Raw genomic sequence first — 25,389 nt, 5'->3', positions numbered from 1 at the left:
GCAGCAGACACCTGAAAATCGTAATGTGGGCAGCAGTGACCAGAAAATCGCAATGTGGGCAGCAGACACCTGAAAATCGCAATGTGGGCAGCAGACACCTGAAAATCGTAATGTGGGCAGCAGACACCAGAAAATCGCAATGTGGGCAGCAGTGACCAGAAAAGCCTAATGTGGGCAGCAGTCACCAGAAAATCCTAATGTGGGCAGCAGTGACCAGAAAATCCTAATGTGGGCAGCAGTCACCAGAAAATCGCAATGTGGGCAGCAGTGACCAGAAATACGTAATGTGGGCACCAGACACCTGAAAATCGTAATGTGGGCAGCAGACACCTGAAAATCGTAATGTGGGCAGCAGACACCTGAAAATCACAATGTAGGAAGCAGACACTAGAAAAATAAAATGCACCTGTGAAAAAAAAACAATTCACTTACCTGACAGAAGTCTTCTCCTCTCCCGGCATCTGGCTCGCAGCTCCCCGAGTCCTCCTGCAGCACATCTCCCACGCTGACAGGCAGAGTGCAGGGGTACGGCAAGATGGCTGCCGAAGCCCTGTACTAGAGACACAAATAGTCTCCAGTGTAGGGCTTCTTCGGCGGCCATCTTGCCGTAGCCCTGCTCTGCCTGCCGGAGACTATGCAGGCTGCTGGAGCGGGGCTGCGGGGAATGAACTGGCGCAGTGTCTAGACGCTGCGGCCAGTTGAGCACCTTGCTGGGGGGTCCAGAGCAGCGCTCCCCCCACGCACAGTGAGCGGGCCCCAGAGCAGCCCCGGGCCCCCCTGCGGCTGAGGGGGTCGCATCCCCGGTAGGTACGCTGGTGCCCATCCCACTTCAAACAGAAATCACACCTCCCTCCACAAGAGACGTCTTCCCTACATCTCCATCATATTCCCATATTCCATTGTGTCATGTGAAACATACACCACCTTATCCATTTATCATTAAAGACGCCCAATTTATCCTGCTGAAGAGCAATCTGATTCTCCAAATTCTTAACCTAATTTACTCTATCAATCCAATCTTTAAGAGTAGGAGGATCCTGACATCTCCACTTAACAGAAATTACTCTTTTAGCGGCTATTAAAAGGGCAAAAAATTGTAAAAATTAAAATATGTGCAAACATATACAATTAAGAAGTACTTTTTTCCCAGAGTAAAATGAGCCATAAATCAATTTTCTCCTATGTTGCTGTCACTTACAGGAGGTAGTAGAAATCTTACAGAAGCGACAGGTTTTGGACTAGTCCATCTCTTCATATGGGTTTCTCAGCGAGGCTTTTATATAAAGATATTCCCTAAAAGGCATTTAAACAATGATGCTAGCCAGCCTCCCTGCTCTCTACACAGTTTTATGACAGTTGCACAGAGCAACTGCCAGTCACTAAGTGCTTTAGAAAATAAATAAATCCCTGAGATTCCCCTATGAAGAGATGGACTAGTCCAAAACCTGTCGCTTCTGTCGGATTTCTACTACCTACTGTAAGTGACAGCAACATAGGAGAAAAGTAATTTATGGCTCATTTTACTCTGGAAAAACGTACTTCTTATTTGTATAGGTTTGTGCATATTTACATTTTACGTGTGTTTTCGCTAATTAGCGCGCGCAAAGGATTTTTAGGCGTGATATGGGGCTTTTCACAAGCGTGCTAACAGTTAGCACCGCTTTGTGAATCAATCCCAATATTACAAATGGCTGCTCTACTATGACACAGGGCCTTGCCAAATAGGCTTACAAACTAAGGAGTGGGGGAGAGAGACACATAAGGGGGAGTTGGAGTGTATGTCCAAGGGAGGAGGATGGAGTTATAATGATGGTGGTTAAGCAATTGTGAAAAGATGGGTCTTTAAGGCCTGCTTAAATAAGTTGAAAAGTGAGGGTGAGCCTGATGGGTGGAGGGAGAAGGTTCCATGAAGTAGGGGCTGCTCTCGGGAAGTCCTGGTGAGTCAGAGATGCAAGGGTAGACCAGAAAAGGATTAAGATGAAATGGGGACCTAGGCAAGACAGCCATTTTTTGCCCACCGCTGAAGTTCACCTGGGTTTTTTTTAGTAAGATTTGGTGGGAACTGGCATCCACCAGGCCCCTAGACTCTTTAAAGGCTCTAGGAAACAGCCTAAGTTTGCCTAGTAGATGATCTGGCTTTGGGATGGACTTAAGTAGAGTGTTGGTGAGGCGGAGAGAGCAGGTTGGAGATTATCTACAGATGAGATCCTAGATTTATGAATGAGCAGTATGGTGGATGGATTTGTATGCTAGGCATCATACATAGCTGGACAGTGGTAGAAGAGAAGTTGTATATAATATTTTTTTAAACACACAATGGGGTTGCATAAAGCATATACAATGACTTTAAAATTGTAAATGTTATGTCTGGCAGGCCGTGTGACTCAGGAGTGTTTTTTGTTACCTGGAGGTACAGGCGGATGAGTACAGAAATGTGCACGTTTATTGGTAATTTGTGTAAGCCAAAAGTAGTGTTTGTTCACAGTAATATGAGGAATAGGCACACAGCTAGTCAATAAGGCGGCTCAGATTGGTACACAAGTACTAGTGCTGATATAAGGATCAGGCAGGCGGGTGGTCAGCTAGGCAGATCAGGTCGGTACACGGTTTAGCAATACAGGTATAGGGGTCAGGCAAGCGGGTGGTCAATTTAGGCAGATCAGGTCGGCACACAGGTTATCAATACAAGTATCAGAATCAGAATCAGAATCAGTTTATTCGCCGAGTACGCTGTAGACGTACCCGGAATTGGTTGTGGTACACATGGCAAAGGCAGGAGAGCGCGATACATTTAAAGCATTCAAAACATTTAAAACATTTGAGACATTCACTAGTTTTAAGAGACAGAGCAGACATACATGCATTGGTGAGATTAGAAAGTGGGAACATATACATGTTACAGCATGCATGCCAGGCACTGAGAAGAGTACATTAGTCCTGGTAAAGGGTTGGTTAGTCCGTGATCAGGACTATAGGGGCCCAGATGGGCAAGTGTTCAGTAGGAGAACAGCTTGAGGAAAGAAGGTGTTCCTGCGCCTTGAGGTTCTGGTGTGGATTGTTCTGAACCGGCGGCCTAGTGGGAGTGGCTCAAAGAAGCGGCTGCCTGGGTGGGAGTGATCTTGTGCGATCTTGCAGGCTCTTTTCCTCAGTCTGGCAGTGTGGATGAGGTCAAGGGGGGGCAGGGGCGTGCCGATGATCTTTTCTGCAGCGCTAATTACTCTTTGTAGTTTATACTTGTCGCTAGCTGTTGCCCCCGCATACCAGACAATAATGGAGGAGCACAGGATGGACTCAATTGTGGCAGAGTAAAAACTGGAGAGCAGCTCCCGTGGGATGCCAAATTTCTTCAGCTGGCGCAGGAAAAATCGTCTCTGCTGGGCACTCTTCTGGGTTTTGGTGGTATTTTGCCCCCATCTGAGGTCCCTGGTTATGGTGGTGCCTAGAAACCGAACGCACGGTACCCTGGTGACTTCGGTCTCGCCAATGCAGACTGGTGCGAGGGCATTGGGGAGTTTCCTGTAATCCACTATCAGTTCGACAGTTTTGGCCGCATTGAGGACGAGGTTCTTGTCTTTGCACCAGTTAGAGATCCTCTCGATCTTGCTGCGGTAGGCCTGCTCCTCCTTCCTGCTAATAAGGCCGATAATGGTTGTATCGTCCGCAAATTTGATGACCTTAACGGAGTCAGCATTTGAGATGCAGTTGTTGGTGTAGAGGGAAAACAAGAGGGGGGACAGAACACACCCCTGTGGTGCCCCTGTGTTGGTGGTTCTCTCGCTGGAGGAGCAGTCCCCGAGCTTAACCCGTTGTGTTCTGTTTGAGAGAAAGTCCCCCACCCACCTGCAAAGGGGCGCGTCAATCCCGAGTTGCGTGAGGTTGCTGAGCAGAATGTCTGGTCGAATTGTGTTGAAGGCCGAGCTGAAGTCCAAGAACAGTAGCCTGGCGTAGGAGTCGGGGTTGTCGAGATGCTCCGTGATGTATGCCAGGCTGATGTTGATGGCATCCTCAACTGACCTATTTGCTCTGTATGCAAATTGATGGGGGTCTAGGAGGGCATTGGTGGAGCTCTTGAGGAATGCAAGGACCAGTCACTCAAAGACCTTCATGATGATGGGTGTGAGGGCTACAGGTCTGAAGTTATTGTGATCAGTGTTTCCCGGTTTCTTGGGGACTGGAATAATTGTAGACTTTTTGAGACAGCGGGGACCCTGCATTCCAGTAGGGACCTGATTGTGATGTAGGTGGAACTCCGCTCACGGCTCCGTCCACCAACAGTGCAGGAAAGACGGGCTGCTCGAACCCCAAACCCAGTACAATAGAGAGTAGATTCCGCACTAGGTCAGTGGAAACAAACTTCGCTTTATTGAATCACGTACATGACAAGCTAAAATCCATCACCACATGCTGACATGTTTCGGACGTTACACGTCCTTAATCATAGCATGGGTGCAAGTGAACAGGGATGACCCTTAAGTAGGAAGGTACCACACCCAAAGTCACATGTTCACAAACCCCACCCACAAAGAGGTGCATACATTAAAAAAAGAGAATTGAGAAACAGCCTCAATTATATAATCAAATAGATAAAAACATAATACACAATAAAAATGTAAATACATATGATTATACATGGCACAATATTACGCAGCAACTAGCAAATAGTCATCGCAAAAAAGGGTAGTGTATACAGACAGATGTTATTATTGTTGTAGTATTGCACTGATCATAGTCAGGGACGGTAAATCCACATTAGGTAACCGAATTCAGGTCCCATCTGGCATTAAGGCCTCTCGGTGAGCGGGTCCCTAATTTGAAGATCCAATATGCCTCCCGAGTGAGGAGTCGTTTGTACACGTCCCCTCCTCTCACTGGCGTATGGACACGCTCAATACCTTGGAATGAAAAAGAGGACATGTCGCCCAGATGGACAGATCTAAAATGTTTGGCTACATTTGATACCTCCATAGTCACCCACCCGGCACCCCTATAGTGTTCACCTATTCGCTGCCTGAGATGTCGGGTAGTACACCCAACATACTGTAATTGGCATGAGGAACAAGAGATAAGGTAAACCACGGATTTTGTGTCACAGTTAATGTATTGCTTCATAGAAAAGGTAATTCCGTTGGAAAAGGATACAACAGAACGTGTAGGTCTATGGACAACACAGTACTTACAGGTGGAAAAGTTACACCTATAGGAACCTAAGGTGGTTAACCAACATGGACGCTGAGAACCGGTTGAAAATAAACTAGGGGACAAGATACTTCCCAATGTAGGGGCCCTCCTGCTAGCAAATCTAACTCCTGGTTTAAGGATAACGTTAAGAGCTGCATCGGCCTCCAGTACAGGCAGGTACTTTTTCACAATCTCCGTGACCTGTCTAAATTCCTGGCTGTAGGTAGTCACAAAGACTGTTCCACTAGTCGATTGTGACGGTACCTGACGAGAGCCAGGGGCGAGTAGTTCTTCCCTGGTCCTCATCAGGGCCCGTTTTTTTCCCCTCTCAATCATCCATCCTGGATACCCCCGTTCCACAAGTCGGGAGCCCACAACACCTAACTCCGCCTGAAGTGCTGAGGCATCAGAGCAATTCCTACGTGCCCGTATCGACTCACCCACCGGAATTGCACGGATGGTGTGAGATGGATGGCAGCTATTGGCCCTCAAGGTGGAATTGCCACTGCAAGGTTTACGATACGTGGCAGAGACTACCGAGGCCAGAAGGGGGTCTCCCCTGAGGGTGAGGTCAAGGTAATTGACCTCCACAGGTGACCACTGAAAGGTAAAAACAAGGTTCATGGTGTTGACGTTGAGGAACTCAACAAATCGTGTGGCCTCGTCGCGCGTGCCGTCCCAGATGACCAACAGGTCATCTATGTATCTGCCATACCACACAATATGACTCGAGTAAATATTACTCTCACTAAACAAGTGGAGCTCCTCCCACCAACCCATATGAAGGTTTGCGAGTGAGGGAGAAAATTTCGATCCCATCGAGGCTCCACAACGTTGTAAATATAACTCAGAGTCAAATAAGAAATAATTGTGGGCAAGCAGATATTGTACGGCACGCGCGACGAAGAACTGGAGGTCCGTGGAAAAGGCAGAATACCTGGCCATATGGTACTCCAGAGCGTCCAAGGCAAGAGCATGTGGGATGCATGAGTACAATGATTTGACATCAATGGCAATCCAGCTGAAGTTGTCATGCCATCGAAAACATTGTAGACTGCTCAAGACATGCTTAGTGTCACGAACATAGCCTGGAAGTCGTCGTACAAGAGGCTGCAGGTGTTCATCCATCCAATTGCCCAGACGCTCCCCCAGGGATCCAATCCCGGCCACAATTGGCCTACCCTCTGGGGGAAAGCCCTGTTTATGAATTTTAGGTAGATGATGAAATACCGGTATAACAGGAGATGGAACGGCCAGGTATTCTGCCACGCGTTTAGAGATCACTCCCAAACTCTCACCTAACGATAAAAGTGAGAGTAATTGGTTGCTGAATTCTATAGTGGGGTCGCCCCTCAACCGAGAATAAGTAACTGGATCCCGAAGTTGTCTCAGTGCTTCAGCACAGTAGACCTCAGTGTCCAGTATGACCACTGCACCCCCCTTATCCGCATTTCTAATGACAATGCGTGTATTCTCTTTAAGGGAGGAGAGGGCCTGCTTCTCAACGGAAGAGAGGTTGCAACGAGAACTGGCGGTGCTGGCAGAGGCAAGCTCAAACAGTTCCCGTTCTATAACCTCCTGGAAAGCATCAACAGAGGGACTACGGGCCTTGAAAGGATAGAAGGCCGGATTGCGGATTTGGATAGGCCTAACATCTTCTTCAGAAACAAGCGGGACCGTCTCAGTGAGCAATTGCTCTAAAGACAAAAGAGACTTGGTATCGCTAAAGTTTCTTATATCAGAAAAGGCCACATCGTTATTAACCGCAATGTTATCGGCCACTTCATCCCCTGTCCGTCTGTCCATGAAGTGCTTCCTCAGGAGGATAGACCTGACAAATCTGTTCACATCCAAAAGTGTGGAAAACACATCGAAATGTGCTGTGGGGGCAAAGGACAGCCCCCGCGAGAGCAAGGTGATCTCAGGAGAGGTCAATATGGTAGCAGAAAGGTTAATGACAGTGTGATTGGAGGATGTGGGGGAAACTGTAGTTGGTTTTCTATGTTTTATACCCCCTCTTCTCGTGCGCCTCGACTTTTTTTCTTTTTTTTTTTTTGATGATTGAGAGGGGAAAAAAACGGGCCCTGATGAGGACCAGGGAAGAACTACTCGCCCCTGGCTCTCGTCAGGTACCATCACAATCGACTAGTGGAACAGTCTTTGTGACTACCTACAGCCAGGAATTTAGACAGGTCAAGCAGATTGTGAAAAAGTACCTGCCTGTACTGGAGGCCGATGCAGCTCTTAACGTTATCCTTAAACCAGGAGTTAGATTTGCTAGCAGGAGGGCCCCTACATTGGGACGTATCTTGTCCCCTAGTTTATTTTCAACCGGTTCTCAGCGTCCATGTTGGTTAACCACCTTAGGTTCCTATAGGTGTAACTTTTCCACCTGTAAGTACTGTGTTGTCCATAGACCTACACGTTCTGTTGTATCCTTTTCCAACGGAATTAACTTTTCTATGAAGCAATACATTAACTGTGACACAAAATCCGTGGTTTACCTTATCTCTTGTTCCTCATGCCAATTACAGTATGTTGGGTGTACTACCCGACATCTCAGGCAGCGAATAGGTGAACACTATAGGGGTGCCGGGTGGGTGACTATGGAGGTATCAAATGTAGCCAAACATTTTAGATCTGTCCATCTGGGCGACATGTCCTCTTTTTCATTCCAAGGTATTGAGCGTGTCCATACGCCAGTGAGAGGAGGGGACGTGTACAAACGACTCCTCACTCAGGAGGCATATTGGATCTTCAAATTAGGGACCCGCTCACCGAGAGGCCTTAATGCCAGATGGGACCTGAATTCGGTTACCTAATGTGGATTTACCGTCCCTGACTATGATCAGTGCAATACTACAACAATAATAACATCTGTCTGTATACACTACCCTTTTTTGCGATGACTATTTGCTAGTTGCTGCGTAATATTGTGCCATGTATAATCATATGTATTTACATTTTTATTGTGTATTATGTTTTTATCTATTTGATTATATAATTGAGGCTGTTTCTCAATTCTCTTTTTTTAATGTATGCACCTCTTTGTGGGTGGGGTTTGTGAACATGTGACTTTGGGTGTGGTACCTTCCTACTTAAGGGTCATCCCTGTTCACTTGCACCCATGCTATGATTAAGGACGTGTAACGTCCGAAACATGTCAGCATGTGGTGATGGATTTTAGCTTGTCATGTACGTGATTCAATAAAGCGAAGTTTGTTTCCACTGACCTAGTGCGGAATCTACTCTCTATTGTACCAGTAGGGACCTGTTGTAGAGTGAGGTAAGGATGGGAGCTAGCTGTGCTGCACAGGTTTTAAGGCAGCTCGATGACACGCCATCTGGGCCTGCGGCTTTCCTATTGTTGAGTTTACGGAGTTGGCGCAATACATCCCCCTTCTGGATTACCAACGGCGCTACATGCCCCTTTAGGAGGGGTGGAAGGGGGGGAATGTCCGTCGGTGTGGGGAGGAGTTCGAATCTGCAATAAAACTCGTTTAGTTCCTCAGCCAATTGAATGCTAGGGGTCGCCTGGTGGTGGGCGGGTTTGAAGTTGGTGACTGCCCTGAGGCCTTTCCAAGCTTCCCGGGAGTTGTTGGACTGAAAACAGAGGCTCAGCTTATCGGAGTAGGCTCTCTTTGCTGCTTTTATTTCTCGGTTCAGGGTGTTTCTGGCCTCCCTGAACTCAGCGGGATTGCTGGACTTGTGTGCCTCCTCTTTGAGCTTTCGGAGCCGATGCAGCTTACTTGTGAACCAGGGCTTATTGTTGGGGAAGACCTTGAAGGTCTTAGTAGGGATGCACGACTCCTCACAGAAGCTGATATAGGAGGTAACATTGTCTGACCATTCTTCCAAGGAGGGAGCCTCTAGGGCCGACCAGTCCGTGCAGTCCAAGCATGCCTGCAGTGTCAGCTTCGCATCGTCTGTCCACTTTTTAACGGTTCTGATGACAGGCTTGGTGGTTTCAAGGATCCTCCTGTAGGTGGGAATCAGGTGAATTAGGCAGTGGTCGGAGTTCCCCAGAGCGGCTCCCTGCATGGCCTTGTACGCGTTCTTTTGGACTGTGTAGCAGTGGTCCAGTGTGTTTTGATTCCTGGTGGGGCAGGTGATATGTTGCTTGTACCGAGGCAGTTCCTGGCGAAGGTTAGCACTGTTGAAGTCCCCCAGGATGATGAGGAGAGATTCAGGGAGAGCCGTTTCCCACTGCGAGATGCTATCCGTGAGAGACTGCAGGGCATTCTTGGTGTTTGCATCAGGGGGGATATAGACTCCAATGAGAACAAGGGAGGGGAACTCCCTGGGCAAGTACTGAGGCCTGCAGTTGATCGCTAGTAGCTCGACGTCAGGGGAGCAGGTCTTGCTGAGGACAGTATTGTTGGTGCACCAGGCAGTGTTTACGTAAAAGCATATGCCTCCTCCACGTTTTTTTCCGGAGAGGGCCTGGTCCTGATCTGCTCGAAAGATGACATGACCTGGCACCTGAAGGGAGTTGTCGGGGATGCTGTCGTTCAGCCAGGTTTCTGTGAAGCAGAGGACCGGGGTGTTCCCACTGATTGAGGGCTTGCTGCCAAGTAGGAGGAGCAGTTCGTCTATCTTGTTCGGGAGTGAGCGCACATTCGCCAGGAGGATAGCAGGGATGGGAGAGCGTAGGCCCTTTTTCTTGAGTCTCACTCGGGCACCTGCCCTCCTCCCCCTGTGGCGGCGTTTGTTCCTAGCGTGGTGTGTGGATAGCTGCTTAATGTGGGCATTAACTTCCTCCCACAGGGGGGCTCCTTTTATGTCGTGGACTAGGGGTTCCCAGTGCAGGAGCTCCTCTCTAGATAAGGTGACAGTGTGCTGGGAGACAAGCTGAGTTCTACCCATGCCTTGTTCAGTTGGAGCCGGTCGGGGCTGGGCAGGTGCGGGATGGAGCAGAGCAGGGATGGATGAAGCAGGGCAGCACACAGAAGAAGGCACGAGTTCGATACAAGGAGCAGGAGGCATACAGGGCAAGCACATGTAGTAATCCTTAGTGCAGAGGCATGAGAGAGTATAAAAAGTACATAAGAGGTCAGGCCGTGATCAAGGTGCAGGGAAGCATGCAGAGCAGGCACGTATAGCAAGCACAAACAGAACAGTAGCTCACCCATCAGTTCTGTAGTCCATGTGGTCTTCCGGGTGTAGGCCAGAGGAGCTGAGCTGCTGGAGTGGTTGTTGTTGCCAGCAGCGGCTTCCACGCAGACCTAGGGCCAGTGCACGGCAGGAGTGGGTACCCCAGTTGTGGCAGCATGCAGCAGTGTTCTGGCGTGCCTCCTATCATCCCGGTGGAGGAGCCCTCATTGTGGGTGGTCGAGGAAGCGTGCGGCGGCAGATGTGCTTCCTTCCCTATGGGAGAAGAGATGAGGAGGCCAGGCAACAGCGTGGCAGCCACGTGGTGGAACATCTGGGTGTCAGGCGGTGCTTTGATGCACGTGGCTGCGGGACTCAGGGCATCGGCGGGCAGTGACTGGAGCTTCCTTGCTGGAGGTTGCTGGCTGCAGGGACTCAGGGCATCGGCGGGCAGTGACTGGAGCTTCCTTGCTGGAGGTTGCGTGGCTGCAGGGACTCAGGGCATCGGCGGGCAGTGACCGGAGCTTCCTTGCTGGAGGACCGGCGACCCGGAGCTTCCTTGCTGGTTGTGGGTACCAGGAGCCGGTGTTCCGACCGGCGCGCTGCAGTCCGCGGCTGGTGGAGGGAGGGATGTGCAGGGCTGGAGATGGTGCCGCTTCTCTAGAGAGCGAGGAGCCCGAGGAGCGGTAGCCTGCTGGTGAGAGGCGGCGGCAGCGGCTTTCACTGCGGGCTGGGTGCCGAGTGGGATGTGCTGGGCTGGAGACGGTGCTGCTGCTCTGGAGAGCGTGGAGCCCAGGAGCGGTAGCTGTCGCTGCGGGCTGGGTGCCTGCTGATGAGAAGAGGCGGCGGCTGTCGCTGCGGGCTGGATGCCGAGTGGCAGGTCAGTGGTGTAGTGTCCTGGGCCGGGGTTCAAGAGGCTCGGGAGCTGCCGCTGTGGTGGAGTCTCCTACTCCAACTATACTAATCTAACTGGGCTAAGCTAAAAGACTCGACTACCTAAAAAACTAAAACTACAGCTGAGCTAAAGATTGCTGAGAAAAGATTGCTAAAGATTGCTGAGAAAGCTGAGAAAAGCTAAGAAAGCCTGGGAGCCATGTGACCGAGGCACCTCTTACGGCGCCATCTTGGTCTTCTAAGGAGTTTAAGTATAAGGTTCAGGCAAGCGGATAGTCAAATAGGCAGATCAGGTCGGTACACAGGTTATCAATACAGAGATCAGATCAGACAAAATAGCTCAACTACAAGTTACTGACAGATAAAGCATCTAGCTAGTCTAGCTGACGCTATAACTGGTGTGGCGCGGCGTTCCCGGAAGCCTTTTGAAGAGCGGATGACGTCACAAGCGGTGACGCGCTCTGCCTGCTGGAGCGGGACGGACGCGTACTGTCTATGCGTCGCTTGAGACGCATGCCTCTGCCGGAAGAGGAGACAGTGGAGCGCAAGCCGGAAGAGTCTGAGACCTCGCTGGAACGCAGATCAGGTTGTATCCTTACAGTAAAAATTTTATTCAACCTCTTTTGTTAGCTTGATGGTGGCTGACCACGTCCTAACCGTCCCCTCACATGGATCTTCTCATAATCCTTACCTTCCCATGCTTCCCCGTCCTCCTCTGTGGTTGAACACATAATTTTTGTATGGTTACAACGCAAACTACAAAATGCAGGTGATGTCTTTTTTATAATTTTATGATTCTTCTAATATCTCTCCGTAACCTGAATTTTCTTTCCTTCCTCCTCAGACCTCAGAGAATGTCGTTGTATATCAAGAACAACTAGTAACAAAAGGCCTAATTCCCAAAACGTTTAAACTAACAGAGCCAGTAAGGTGAGAGCAACGCACAAAAGTAGAAGTACAGATTTAAAGTGTACTTGAATTGTGCATGTTGTTGTGTTTTTGTTTTGTTTTTTATAATTAAACAAATATGTATATTCTCCTTCTGAACAAAGCTAGCTACATACCTTAACTTTTTCTTTGTGGAGTCCCACTCCTTACAGCTTTCCACTTCCTTTTTCTGTTCTCTACACTGCACTGTTACTACTTCTGATACTGTGTCTGAGTTGGGATCCGGCTGTTTTGGAACAGCCAACCAGAGCAGCCCTGTGAGTATGTAAACCAGACATGTCCAAAGTCTGGCCAATGTCATACTCCTGACTCTTTTCTACAGTTGTTCCTACAGTTCCTTTAATTCATTTATAAAAAGTTTGTACATTTTTCCTCTTCAAAAATATCAATAAAAATGCATTGAAATTAAAAAACAGGAAAGGACTGAACACCTGTTTATGTGTGAACCAAGTCTAACAGTATACCAAAAGTAAGGAAGGACAACCTAGATATTTTCCAATCCTCACATTTACAATGTTACATAAAGCTCTGTCAGGGCTGAAAGTTGAGCAGTGATGAATGAAAATGTTAATATTCTTTTCACATTCATTTTTGCGGAAATAATGTAAAATTCGATTTTTTAGCTAAAATGTCATTGAAAATAAGTTTGGTTATTTTTTACAAATTTTCACGGTAAAAAATTTTTTTTTACATGTTTGTGGAAAAAATAATTGCTGTAAAAATATAATTTTTTTCGCAGTGAAAATACCATTTTTGACTATTCGCAGAGAACACAAAAAAGGAAAGATTCCAGCATTTTTTCACAAAAATTTTCTTGAATCGAAAAGGGGATTTTCAGTGTGAAAATGACTTTGGTGAAAATTTGCAAGCAGCACTGTTGAGAAGCATAAAGTGCTAGTGAAGTGAATCAGCGCAGAACTGGAGAACAAAGATTCCTTTGAAAGTAATAAGTCACATGTTTTTTACCTTTCAGTTCGGGGATTTGGTCCATATCTGCAAGGTATAAGAAAAGCGCCATACAGAATTACACTACCCATTTTGAAGTGAAAGAATATGGTGAGTCATTGTTTCAGGCCACTAGGAGCGATTTTCTGAGTGGTTTGAGATTTGAAAACTCTTGCAAATGTGATGCTATGGGTGTGATCCCACTTGAGTGATTTGATTTTATAAACATCCCCCATATCATCGCTTTAGCAAGAGCTTTTTCAAATCACTAGCGCTTAGAAATGGTTCCCAGTGGGTTTCTGGCCTCAAGCGCTAACTATATTTAGTCCACAGGTTTCTTAGATTATTTCAAAATACTGCAATAAAGGGTACTGGATCCCTACCAACTAAACTAGCAGAGGCACGGAAAAAAGGAGACCTGTCTGGGTTTGAAGGATTATGAAAATTGTGTATGCAAATGTATGCAGCGTGAAAATGGACCAATCAAGTTTTAACTCAGCAGGATTTAATTGGTCCATGTTCAAGCTGCATAAATTTGCATGCAAAATTGGCATAATGCTGCATCAGTGTAATGAATAGCGGAGATGCCGCCACGCGGTCTGGCGGCGGGGTGGCTGTCTCCACGTTCAGACCGGCGGTTTCCACACAGCAGCATGTGTCTGGTTTGCCTGGGCCTTCTAGTGCACACAGATGGAGAGCTATGCGCGCGCGCGCTAGAAGACAGGACCTTTATGCCAGCAGGAGAGGGATCAGCTGATCAGGGCAATCAGCTGATCCCAGTGGAACTCCTGATTGGCTGAGTGGCTGGGGCGGCGCTGCGGAGCACTGTAGTATATATAGATCTTGCTTGTCAGTTGCTGGTTGTCTGCCGTTGCGAATACTTACGTGTGAGCACTCAGACCTCAGTCAGATCCTACAGTGTGTTAGAACCAGGTGGACCTGGGAATTCACACTTAGCCAGATTCCGCTCTTGTCATTGCTGTGTTATTCTTTAGACCAGTTCCAGGGTGTTGAGACCAAGGACCTCACATCCAAGCTTAGGATTACTGTGTCATTGCTGTGTTATTCTTTAGACCAGTTCCAGGGTGTTGAGACCAAGGACCTCACACCCAAGCTTAGGATTACTGTGTCATTGCTGTGTTATTCTTTAGACCAGTTCCAGGGTGTTGAGACCAAGGACCTCACACCCAAGCTTAGGATTACTGTGTCATTGCTGTGTTATTCTTTAGACCAGTTCCAGGGTGTTGAGACCAAGGACCTCACACCCAAGCTTAGGATTACTGTGTCATTGCTGTGTTATTCTTTAGACCAGTTCCAGGGTGTTGAGACCAAGGACCTCACACCCAAGCTTAGGATACTGTGTTATTCTTTAGACTAGTTCCCGGGTGTCGAGACCAAGGACCTCACACCTCAGACTAGGATTGTGCTTGATATCTGTTATGACCTTTGGCTCTGTCGACCTCTCTCTTGCTTTCTGATTCGGTACCTCTGCCTATCTGTCTACCAGTTGCCAACCTTGCCTGTACCCGGTTACCGAATCAGTCTTTTGTCTTTGTACCTTATTTGCTTGGGTGTTGCCGACCTGGCCTGCCCGACCCTTCTGGCTGACACTCATCCCTCGAGTGTTCAGTCTGTCTGTACTACCCGTGACACTAATCCACCAGGTGTCAGTTAGCTGCAAGGACATCTTGCTCCTCAGAGAGTCCTTCCTGCAGTGCAGCTAGTGGCCTCTATCCCATAGGTGTCCCCTGGCTGCAGTACAGTCTGATTCCCAATCCATCTGGGAATCCTGGGCTGCAGTACAGTCTGATTTCCAGTCTACCAGGGAATCACTGGCTGCAAGATCATCTCCATCTCCTTCTCTTAAAGAGATAGTCCCTGCACAGCCGAGGGCCACCTGCTCCTCAGGTGGTCGCTGGCCGTAGTTTATCTGTGTCTCCCGCCCCACGGGAGATAGCCTACAGTTGCACCAAACACTTACACTTTATTAGGTGTCCAGAGGTTAGTCATACTTGTATTATTGGTGATTCTGCAGATCATCCATAATCAGGTATACATCTGTATTGTTGATGATTCTGCAGATCATCAATAATCAGATTCTCTCTGTGTGCTGACACCTTTCGTTACAATCAGCTTGAAATTATTTGCATCTAATTGACAATCCCATCGCCTGCATAGACCTTACCCCTTCAGCTGCAACAGCAATAAAATAAAAAACTACAAGGCCAAACCCTCAGATGGGACGTTGCGTGACCCTGTTTTACCGTAGGGTAACGCAACACCAGTGAAGTTCTATGGGGCCTTTCATACTGGGCAGGTGCGACACGGTGCTTTTCGCCACATGCTGACACAAGGGAAACAGCGCTTTAGACTGCAGTTGTCGTGTAACAGGCGAGATTCACACTAATGAAAAAAAAATGCATTGGAATACGGTTTTATGTTTGAGAATTGCAAAATTGTATGCATAAAAAGACTTACATCTTGCAGTATAAATTCACACCATATGGACATTCTCATTGGCTTTCATTAGCCACTATAAGAGAACACAGTCTGGAAACCTTCAAACACTCTCTCAAAACACACCTGTTCAAGCCTATAATTTTCTATAGATAGCATTGGAGGTTACTGCCTCATCCACTATCCTCTGTGCAGGGGCGTTGCTAGGATCTTAAGAGGTCCGGGGCACTTTTGGGCACTCCAGCTGAAAAATTGAAGGGGCCACGCACCAGAAAGTGGGTGTGGTCATCATGGGTGGAGCCAAATTGACATGCACTTAACAGCAGTCTAAGTAAGCCTTCCCAGCAAAATGTTGAATGAAGCCTCCCTCTTCATTAATACAAAAAAATAATATAAATGCAGCATATCACATAAATAAGCAGTACCACTTAAACATAACTAGGCAGAGTTACCAGGCTTCTGTGCTGGCTGGTGTAGCTTTCTGCTGGGCAAGCTGGTCTGCTGCCAGACAGCTCCCATAGCATTCCTTGACCTTCTAGTGGACCCCCTCGCATGCTCCCACAGTGGCCTCCCATTGAGGCACCAAAACTTCCAGTATGCCCCAATAGAATAACCACACTTCCCTGCATGCCCCCATAATGGCACCACAGCACCCAACATTAGTGGGTAACCCGGATATCTTGATATATTTTCTCAATTGCGCTCCCCTCCTCTCCCACTCCCCTCTATCCCAGGGCCTGCTGCAGCTCAAACACAGATGCTACATGTACATCTCAGATCAATACAATACACAAAATGGAGTGCGCTACCCCCTCCCAGTGTCCAAAACCTGTTAGGACAGTCCTTTATAGGCAATCTACTTTGCTTTTCAACGTCCAATGTCCAGACACTCCAGATATTCCATCCGTGGCGAAGAATTCACATATATGGAAGAAAAGACAAGAAACAATTCATAGTGCAATCCTGTTTGTATCAAAACACAGGGACCATCACCCTATGGGGCCCGGTTGTGCGGCTTCTACTGCGGATTCACCTCTATGTGAGAGACCAGCAGCCAACAAATGGCACGCTCACCTTGTTGCAAAGCTGCCCAGCCTTACAGACAGCAACCGCACTTTGTGAGGTTCACCAACCTCTTCCCAGCGATCAGATCATATCCAATCTCAAAAAAGACCAAGAGAATAGTATCATAGTGCAAGTATGTCTGTAACAAAGCTAGCTTTCCACAGAAATATATCTATTGATCTCCTGCTCACCCTTTGCTGCTGCTGCCCACACTCACAGACAGCTGTCCTCGCTTTATGGGTGTGCAGTCTCAGCCACTATGCTTCCAGGTATAGTCCACCTCTCACAGCATGGTATCAGGCAGATATCTAGAAACTGACAGGCTTCTGATAGTGTAAAACCCACAGTTTTTATTGGATAAAAAAAGAGATTATACTCACAAACACATGAATAAAAAAGCGCATATAAGTTTAAAATGGAAGGGAGGCGACCAGCAGCAGGAGGAGACGTCCCCTGATCATTTTAAACTTATATGCGCTTTTTTATTCATGTGTTTGTGAGTATAATCTCTTTTTTTATCCAATAAAAACTGTGGGTTTTACACTATCAGAAGCCTGTCAGTTTCTAGATATCTGCCTGATACCATGCTGTGAGAGGTGGACTATACCTGGAAGCATAGTGGCTGAGACTGCACACCCATAAAGCGAGGACAGCTGTCTGTGAGTGTGGGCAGCAGCAGCAAAGGGTGAGCAGGAGATCAATAGATATATTTCTGTGGAAAGCTAGCTTTGTTACAGACATACTTGCACTATGATACTATTCTCTTGGTCTTTTTTGAGATTGGATATGATCTGATCGCTGGGAAGAGGTTGGTGAACCTCACAAAGTGCGGTTGCTGTCTGTAAGGCTGGGCAGCTTTGCAACAAGGTGAGCGTGCCATTTGTTGGCTGCTGGTCTCTCACATAGAGGTGAATCCGCAGTAGAAGCCGCACAACCGGGCCCCATAGGGTGATGGTCCCTGTGTTTTGATACAAACAGGATTGCACTATGAATTGTTTCTTGTCTTTTCTTCCATATATGTGAATTCTTCGCCACGGATGGAATATCTGGAGTGTCTGGACATTGGACGTTGAAAAGCAAAGTAGATTGCCTATAAAGGACTGTCCTAACAGGTTTTGGACACTGGGAGGGGGTAGCGCACTCCATTTTGTGTATTGTATTAACCCGGATATCTGACCATTTTTCAGCTATCCCATTCAGATTCCAGATACCGGATTTCTGTAGAAATCCGGATAGCTATCTGCAGATAGTTGGCTGGCAATGTGGATATCCACGGATATCCGGAGAAATCTGACTATTGAGATACTGTAAGAGGTCCAGGACATCATTGAGCCAATCAGAGGGCTCCCAGCCTTAGCCCTGGCACCCAATCACAGAAAGGAACATTGGCCAGCCCCCATGTACAGGGCTGCTGTTAGGATTCCTCCTGGGGCGTGTTCTGTCCATTGCAGGTGGAGTCGCAAATGGACAGTTCTGGCTTGTCAGCCTGCATTCGGTTGTGCATTTGCAGTGAGTCACATTGTCATTTGCAATTGCTCTGCAGTTCTGGGCAGCTCAAGATGCTGTCATCATTCCACCAATTGCTTACTACAGCTTAAAGAGACACTGAAGCGAAAAAAAAAAAATGATATAGTGAATTGGTTGTGTACTATGAATAATTACTAGAAGATTAGCAGCAAAGAAAATATTCTCATATTTTTATTTTCAGGTATATAGTGTTTTTTCTAACATTGCATCATTCTATAATATGTGCAGATTACACAACATTCAGCATTCAAAATGAGTCTTTCAGAGCAGTCTGTGCACTAATGACCTCTCCTCTAGCAGAGGAAAAGAAAACAGTTGAGATAATAAAAGTCAGATAACAGCCCTCTCCACGACTAAACTTAGTCGGAGAGTTAATGGCTTGTTTGCATAGAGATAACAACTGGAGTTTCTTAACTCTTCCTGTACTGGAAACAATTAGACTGATGTATCTGATCTTAATGTTTTATTCTTAGCTGTACTACACATACAAACCATAATATCATATTTTTTTTTTTTCGCTTCAGTGTCTCTTTAACTGCAGCCAGATAGCCCTGGATTTCTTGCATGCATTTTCTTGCATAGTACTGCATGCATTTGTTATGATGGTCTTTCAGCTAGCAAATGGTATTCAGGCCAGCTCAGGATTGAATGATTACCATTCAGCTGTGTGGAGATTTGCATACCTGCATCCATTGGCTGATGCCAGCATAAAAGTCTGCCTCCCCTGTTAGACCCCGGCCCATCATAGTTTCAGCTCTGTCTAGGCTGTTACTGGGTCCTTTGTTATTGTAAAATATATTCCTAGTCTTGTTACTTTCTAGTTCAGTTAAGTTGTGGAGCTACGATTATATATCTCCCACGGGGACATATATACGTACTCCTTGTATTACAGAAATGTTGTATTGCCTAGCCTTGTTCGCTCTATTGCTCCAAATTATAGCCAGTCTTCCTTGCTTATGTTATATATTGGTTCTCTTAGCTCTTAGCCCTGTTGTGCTGGGTTGTCAGAAAGTATGACCCCCCAGCATTACAGCTGCTCATCCGGATTCCGGATATCCGGGAAACCCGGATATCCAAACTTTTTTCAGCTATCCGACCGGATTCGGATTCCGGATACCTGGGCCCAAATCTGGATAGCTATCTGCGGATATTTGGGTGCATACCACGGATATCCGTGGATATTGCGGGTATCCGGATCCAAAATACTGTAACTAAGGGGGTGACATCCTAGAGCCAATCAGAGGGTTCCCATAAGAAGACCTAGCAACCAATCACAGAGGGGAACCATGGCCAGCCCCACCTGACCTCATTGAGCCAATCAGAGGCCTCCCAGCCTAAGCCCTGGCACCTAATCACAGAAAGGAACACTGGCCAGCCCTCCTGTATATAAGGAGGGCTGCCATGATGAGACAGATCGTCTTGCTGAATGCTCACTGAGAGACATGCTCCAGCGCTGGTGGCCTAGCAAGGGGGCTGTACACAGTTATAAACCTAAAGCTGTTCAGTGATTAACCCCTTCACTATCACTACACTATTGTTAAATCGTCAATTAGCTTGATTGATGTCATAGTGTGACAGTTAGAGTGTGTGCTCCAGTGCTGCTAGCCTAATAAGGGCTGTACACAGTGATAAGCTGTTCAGTGATTAACCCCTTCACTATCACTACACTATTGTTAAATCATTAATTAGCATGATGTCATTTGTGTGACAGTCAGTGTGTGCTGCATGCAGCTGCTAAGTGTCTGTGTGTGTGCTGTGCACAGACCAGGCCAGCTGCTGCCTGCTGGCCAGCTATAAGCCTTAGGTATAAGTTAGTTTAGGGAGTAGGGGATAGGATTACTGTGTTATTGTCTAGTTAGTACTGTAGTACAGCATTCAGTGCTAGTAGTTGTTAGAGTAGTAGTACCTCTGAGTTAGCTTTCTACAGAGCTGCTGTGCTGTGAACAGTGCCAGTGTGACAGTTAGTGTGCACTAGTGTCTTCTCCTCTTCTGTCTGACTGTCACTCGGCACTTGCCACGTGCCACGTCCGGCATGCTCCTGGCACACGTTACACCTGCTGCTGCTGCATTGCCCTGCTCCTGCTGCCTGTGCAGCTCCCACCGCCAGACCAGGGTGCCACAGGCCACTGATACCACCTATATTTAACCCAAAACACAATTGCTGCGTAATTTTTTGGAGGTGTCTTGGCTGAAAGTTTTCATGTCCCAGTTGTGCGATTGGACTTTGGACACAATATGGGCTGCACGGTCTGGAACAAAGGCCTAATGTTAATTGACAGACATTTTTTTCTGGGGGGGGGATTTGAAGTCCCCACATCATCAATTAGTGTACCCCTTTGCAAAATAATGATGATACATGCCTCATTTACCCTAATAACCCTTTTTAAAGCAATTTAAAGGGCACTTCCGGTTTTTCTATTCAGATATCCGAATCTGGCTGGATACCCCGGATACTGAGGTCGGATATCCGATTCGATCCGGATTGGAAAATTTTTAAGTAGGCTATCCGACCCGGATCAAATATCTGGGTATCCAGATCCGAATTAGATCCAGATAGTGAAAAGTGGTATCCGCACAGCACTGCCACTGTATAACAATGAGGGCTGCCATGATGAGACATATCGTCCCTTGCTTGTGATTGCTCACTGAGAGACATGCTGCAGTGCTGCTGGCCTAGCAAGTGCTTACACAGTGATAAACCTAAAGCTGTTCAGTGGTTAACCCCTTCACTATCACTACACTATTGTTGTATTGTTAATTAGCTTGATTTCATTGTGTGACAGTCAGTGTGTGTGCTGCAGGGCTGCTGCAGCTGCTATGTGTTTGTGTGTGTGCTGTGCACAGACCAGGCCACCTGCTGCCTGCTTGCCAGCTATTAGCCTTAGCTAGCTACAGTATAGGTTAGGTTAGGGATTAGGGGATAGGATTACTGTGTTATTGTCTAGTTAGTACTGTAGTACTGCAGTCAGTGCTAGGAGTTGTTAGAGTAGTAGTACTACTGTGTTAGCTTACTACAGAACTGTTGTGCTGCTGAGCAGTGCCAGTGTGACAGTTAGTGTTCTCTCCTCTGCTGTCTGACTGTAACTCGGCACTTTGCACTTGGCACGTGGCACTTGGCACGTGTAACGTGGCACTTTTCACTTGGCATAGGGCACTTTGCACGTGGCACTTTGCACGTGGCACTTTGCACGTAACACGTGCCAAGTGCCACGGGCAAAAAGCAAAGTGCCACATGCAAAGTGCCACGTGCAAAGCGCTACGTGCAAAGTGCCATGTGCAAAGTTCAAAGTGCCACGTGCAAATTGCCACATGCAAAGTGCAAAGTGCCACATGCAAAGTGCCACCTGCAAAGTGCCACCTGCAAAGTGCAAAGTGCCACGTGACGTGGCACTTTGCATGTGGCACTTTGCACGTGGCACTTCTCACTTTGCACGTGGCACTTTGCACGTTGCACGTGGCACTTTGCACTTCACACTTTGCACGTGGCACTTTGCACGTGGCACTTATCACGTGCCATGTGCAAAGTGCCACGTGCAAAGTGCCACGTGCCACAGCCGGCATGCTCCTGGCAGACGTCACACCTACTGCTGCTGCATTGCCCTGCTCCTGCTGTCTTTGCTGCTCCCACCGCCAGGGTGCCACAGGCCACTGATACCACCTATATTTAACCCAAAACACAATTGCTGCGTAATGTTTTGGAGGTGTCTGGGCTGAAAACTGCCATGTCCCAGTTGTGTGGTTGGACTTTGGACACAATGTGGGCTGCACGACCGCTGTCTGGAACCTAGTCCTGATGTTAATTGATAGCCATTTTTTGGGGGGGGCTGGGCATTTTAAGTCCCCACATCATCAATTAGTGTTTCCCTTTAAAAAATAATGATGCTACATGCCTCATTTAGCCTAAAAAAGTTTTTAAAGCAATTTAAAGGCTACTTACGGGTTTTTTATCCAGATATCCGAATTTGCCCAGATATCCCGGATACTGGGGTAGGATATCCAATCCGGGTCGGATACCAAAATGGTCAAATCCTGATATCCGATCTGGATCCGGATATCTGGGTATCCGAATCTGGTACAATCCGGATTTTGAAAAGGGGTAACTGAGCACTAGTGTTGGGCGAACATCTAGATGTTCGGGTTCGGGCCGAACAGGCCGAACATGGCCGCGATGTTCGGGTGTTCGACCCGAACTCCGAACATAATGGAAGTCAATGGGGACCCGAACTTTTGTGCTTTGTAAAGCCTCCTTATATGCTACATACCCCAAATTTACAGGGTATGTGCACCTTGGGAGTGGGTACAAGAGGAAAAAAAAATTTAGCAAAAAGAGCTTATAGTTTTTGAGAAAATCGATTTTAAAGTTTCAAAGGGAAAACTGTCTTTTAAATGCGGGAAATGTCTGTTTTCTTTGCACAGGTAACATGCTTTTTGTCGGCATGCAGTCATAAATGTAATACATATAAGAGGTTCCAGGAAAAGGGACCGGTAATGCTAACCCAGCAGCAGCACACGTGATGGAACAGGAGGAGGGTGGCGCAGGAGGAGAAGGCCACGCTTTGAGACACAACAACCCAGGCCTTGCATGAGGACAAGAAGCGTGCGGATAGCATGCTTTGTACCACCATGCAGTCATAAATGTAATAAAGATAAGTGGTTCAATAAACAGGGACCACGCGGCAACGCTAACCCAGCAGCAGCACACGTGATGGAACAGGAGGAGGCGCAGGAGGAGAAGGCCACGCTTTGTGAGACACAACAACCCAGGCCTTGCATGAGGACAAAAAGCGTGCGGATAGCATGCTTTGTACCGCCATGTAGTCATAAATGTAATAAAGATAAGAGGTTCAATAAACAGGGACCACGCGGCAACGCTAACCCAGCAGCAGCAGCAGCAGCAGCACACGTGATGGAACAGGAGGAGGCGCAGGAGGAGAAGGCCACGCTTTGTGAGACACAACAACCCAGGCCTTGCATGAGGACAAAAAGCGTGCGGATATAGCAGCAATGCTTTTTGCCGCCATGCAGTCATAAATGTAATACAGATGAGAGGTTCAATAAACAGGGACCGGAAACGCTAAACCATCCCAGATGTTCATCGGTCATGTTACTTGGTTGGGGTCCAGGAGTGTTGCGTAGTAGTTTCCAATCCAGGATTGATTCATTTTAATTTGAGTCAGACGGTCTGCATTTTCTGTGGAGAGGCGGATACGCCGATCTGTGATGATGCCTCCGGCAGCACTGAAACAGCGTTCCGACATAACGCTGGCTGCCGGGCAAGCCAGCACCTCTATTGCGTACATTGCCAGTTCGTGCCAGGTGTCTAGCTTCATGCCCGGTTTCAGGTCCAGCGGTGCCAGCCACAAATCCGTCTGTTCCTTTATTCCCCTCCAAATTTCCTCCCCTGTGTGCTGCTTATCCCCAAGGCAGATCAGCTTCAGCAACGCTTGCTGACGCATGCCAACAGCTGTGCTGCACTGCTTCCACGATCCTACTGCTGCTGGTGCTGGGTTAGCATTTCCGGATGAGGTACAGCTTTGAGATGCGTTGGAGGAGAAGGAGTCAGAGAGGTAGGTGCTGCTGTTGTTATCCAGCTGTTTGCGGCGTGGGCAACACCCGCGCCGTAGCAGGTGAGGAATCGCTGCCAGGCTCCACAAGGTTCACCCAGTGCGCGGTAAGGGAGATGTATCGACCCTGGCCGAACGCACTCGTCCAGGTGTCAGTGGTGAGGTGAACCTTGCAGGCAACGGCATTCTTCAAGCTTCGGGTTATTTAGCTGACCACGTGCTCATGCAACTCAGGCACTGCAGAGCGCGCAAAGTGGTAGCGGCTGGGAACCACGTAACGTGGGATGGCCACTGACATCATGCCCTTGAAGCTGTTTGTCTCCACCACTCGATATGGCAGCATTTCGCAGGCCAGAAGCTTGGCTATGCTGGCTGGCTGTTACTGCCACGGCCCGGGGGTCATTTGCTGGCAATTTCCTCTTGTGCTCAAACATCTCAGAAACAGACAACTCAACCGTAGCGCTGCACACCGAAGGGCTGTTGGTTGTTGTGTTTGATGAACACTGGGAGACCTCAAGAGCACTAGTCCGGAAAGTGACAGTGTCAGCATCGTCTGATGTTTGTGAATGTTGTGAACCACGCAATGGCTGGGCTACTGCTGCTGCTGAGGCGGGTCTGGTGGTGAGTCTGGTGAACCCAAGGGAGGCAGTGTTGCTGGTGGTACCCTGTCCTGCCGCGTTTGCCCACAGAGTGGGATGTTTGGATAGAATGTGGCGGCTCATGCTGGTGGTGGAGAGGTTGTTAATACTTTTCCCCCTGCTCAGGCGGGTCTTGCACACCTTGCAAATCGCCATGGTAACATCCTCAGTGCAGTCTTCAAAGAAAGCCCAGACTTTAACTGGCTGAGGACTCGGACCTCGTGCGTGATGTGCTGGTGCTGCTTAACCCACTGCTGGACGCTTGAGAGGTCATCCAAGTAATTATCTGGTCCTGTTCTTTTGGATCTGTGAGGGTTGTTGTCCTGGACAACATGGGCAGTATTGAGTGGGTTTTCTTGGGTGCTCCCCTGTGGCCTGTACGTGAACCGTCAGGGGAAACACCTCTTCCCTTGCCCCTCCCTCTTTCACCGGATTTCTTCCTCATTTCACTTATCCTTAAAGTACACGCTGACTGGCAGCAGTACAGTGGCAGTACAGAAATGCTATACAGTGGTGGGTGAGCGGTGTACCACTATTGTCAGCAGTGACACAGAGCACAATGCTATACAGTGGCGGGTGAGCGGTGTACTACTGTTCCCAGCAGACACAGAGTGGAAGTAAACACAATGCTATATAGTGTGGCTGAGCCGTGTACACAGAGTGGCATTAAACACAATGCTATATAGTCTGCTATATAGTCACCCCGAACAGGGTGATGTTCTGCAGAACCCGAACAGTGGCAAACACTGTTCGCCCAACACTACTGGGAGGGAACGCAGATTTTAGTACCTAAACACACGATACAACATGTTTTCCGGGGTCGGACTCTGAGGCACATACAGATGGTCCCGATCATCATCCTCATCATACAACTCTTCTCCTGAGTCTGACCCACCCACCACCTCTGCCACCCCAACATCCCCAGACACAGACCCCTCATCGTCCTCAACATTAACTTGGGATGCTGGCCTGAGCCAGACCTCCTCCTCCACATCAGGCCCCATCATCTCCTCAATGGCAGCCCTCATTAATCGCTCTGGCGACGGACTGATGGACACAACGTTCTCCTCCGGGGAGGGCTG

At 47.9% G+C, this 25,389-nt stretch overlaps 1 protein-coding gene across 1 annotated transcript in view; it reads left to right on the top strand.

Moving 5' to 3' along the window:
- LOC137562609 (A.superbus venom factor 1-like) overlaps positions 1-25,389 on the top strand; it is a 554,872-nt gene that overhangs the window by 84,822 nt on the left and 444,661 nt on the right. The window contains exons 5-6 of the mRNA XM_068274112.1: positions 12,008-12,093; positions 13,085-13,167. Of these exons, the coding sequence (XP_068130213.1) occupies positions 12,008-12,093; positions 13,085-13,167 (169 nt within the window). The remainder of the gene's footprint in view (positions 1-12,007; positions 12,094-13,084; positions 13,168-25,389) is intronic.

Source organism: Hyperolius riggenbachi, chromosome 3 (assembly GCF_040937935.1).
Source record: "Hyperolius riggenbachi isolate aHypRig1 chromosome 3, aHypRig1.pri, whole genome shotgun sequence".
Classification (NCBI taxonomy): Eukaryota; Metazoa; Chordata; class Amphibia; order Anura; family Hyperoliidae; genus Hyperolius; species Hyperolius riggenbachi.
Note: the sequence above shows the minus strand (reverse complement) of the source record. Positions and strands in the feature narration are given on the sequence as shown.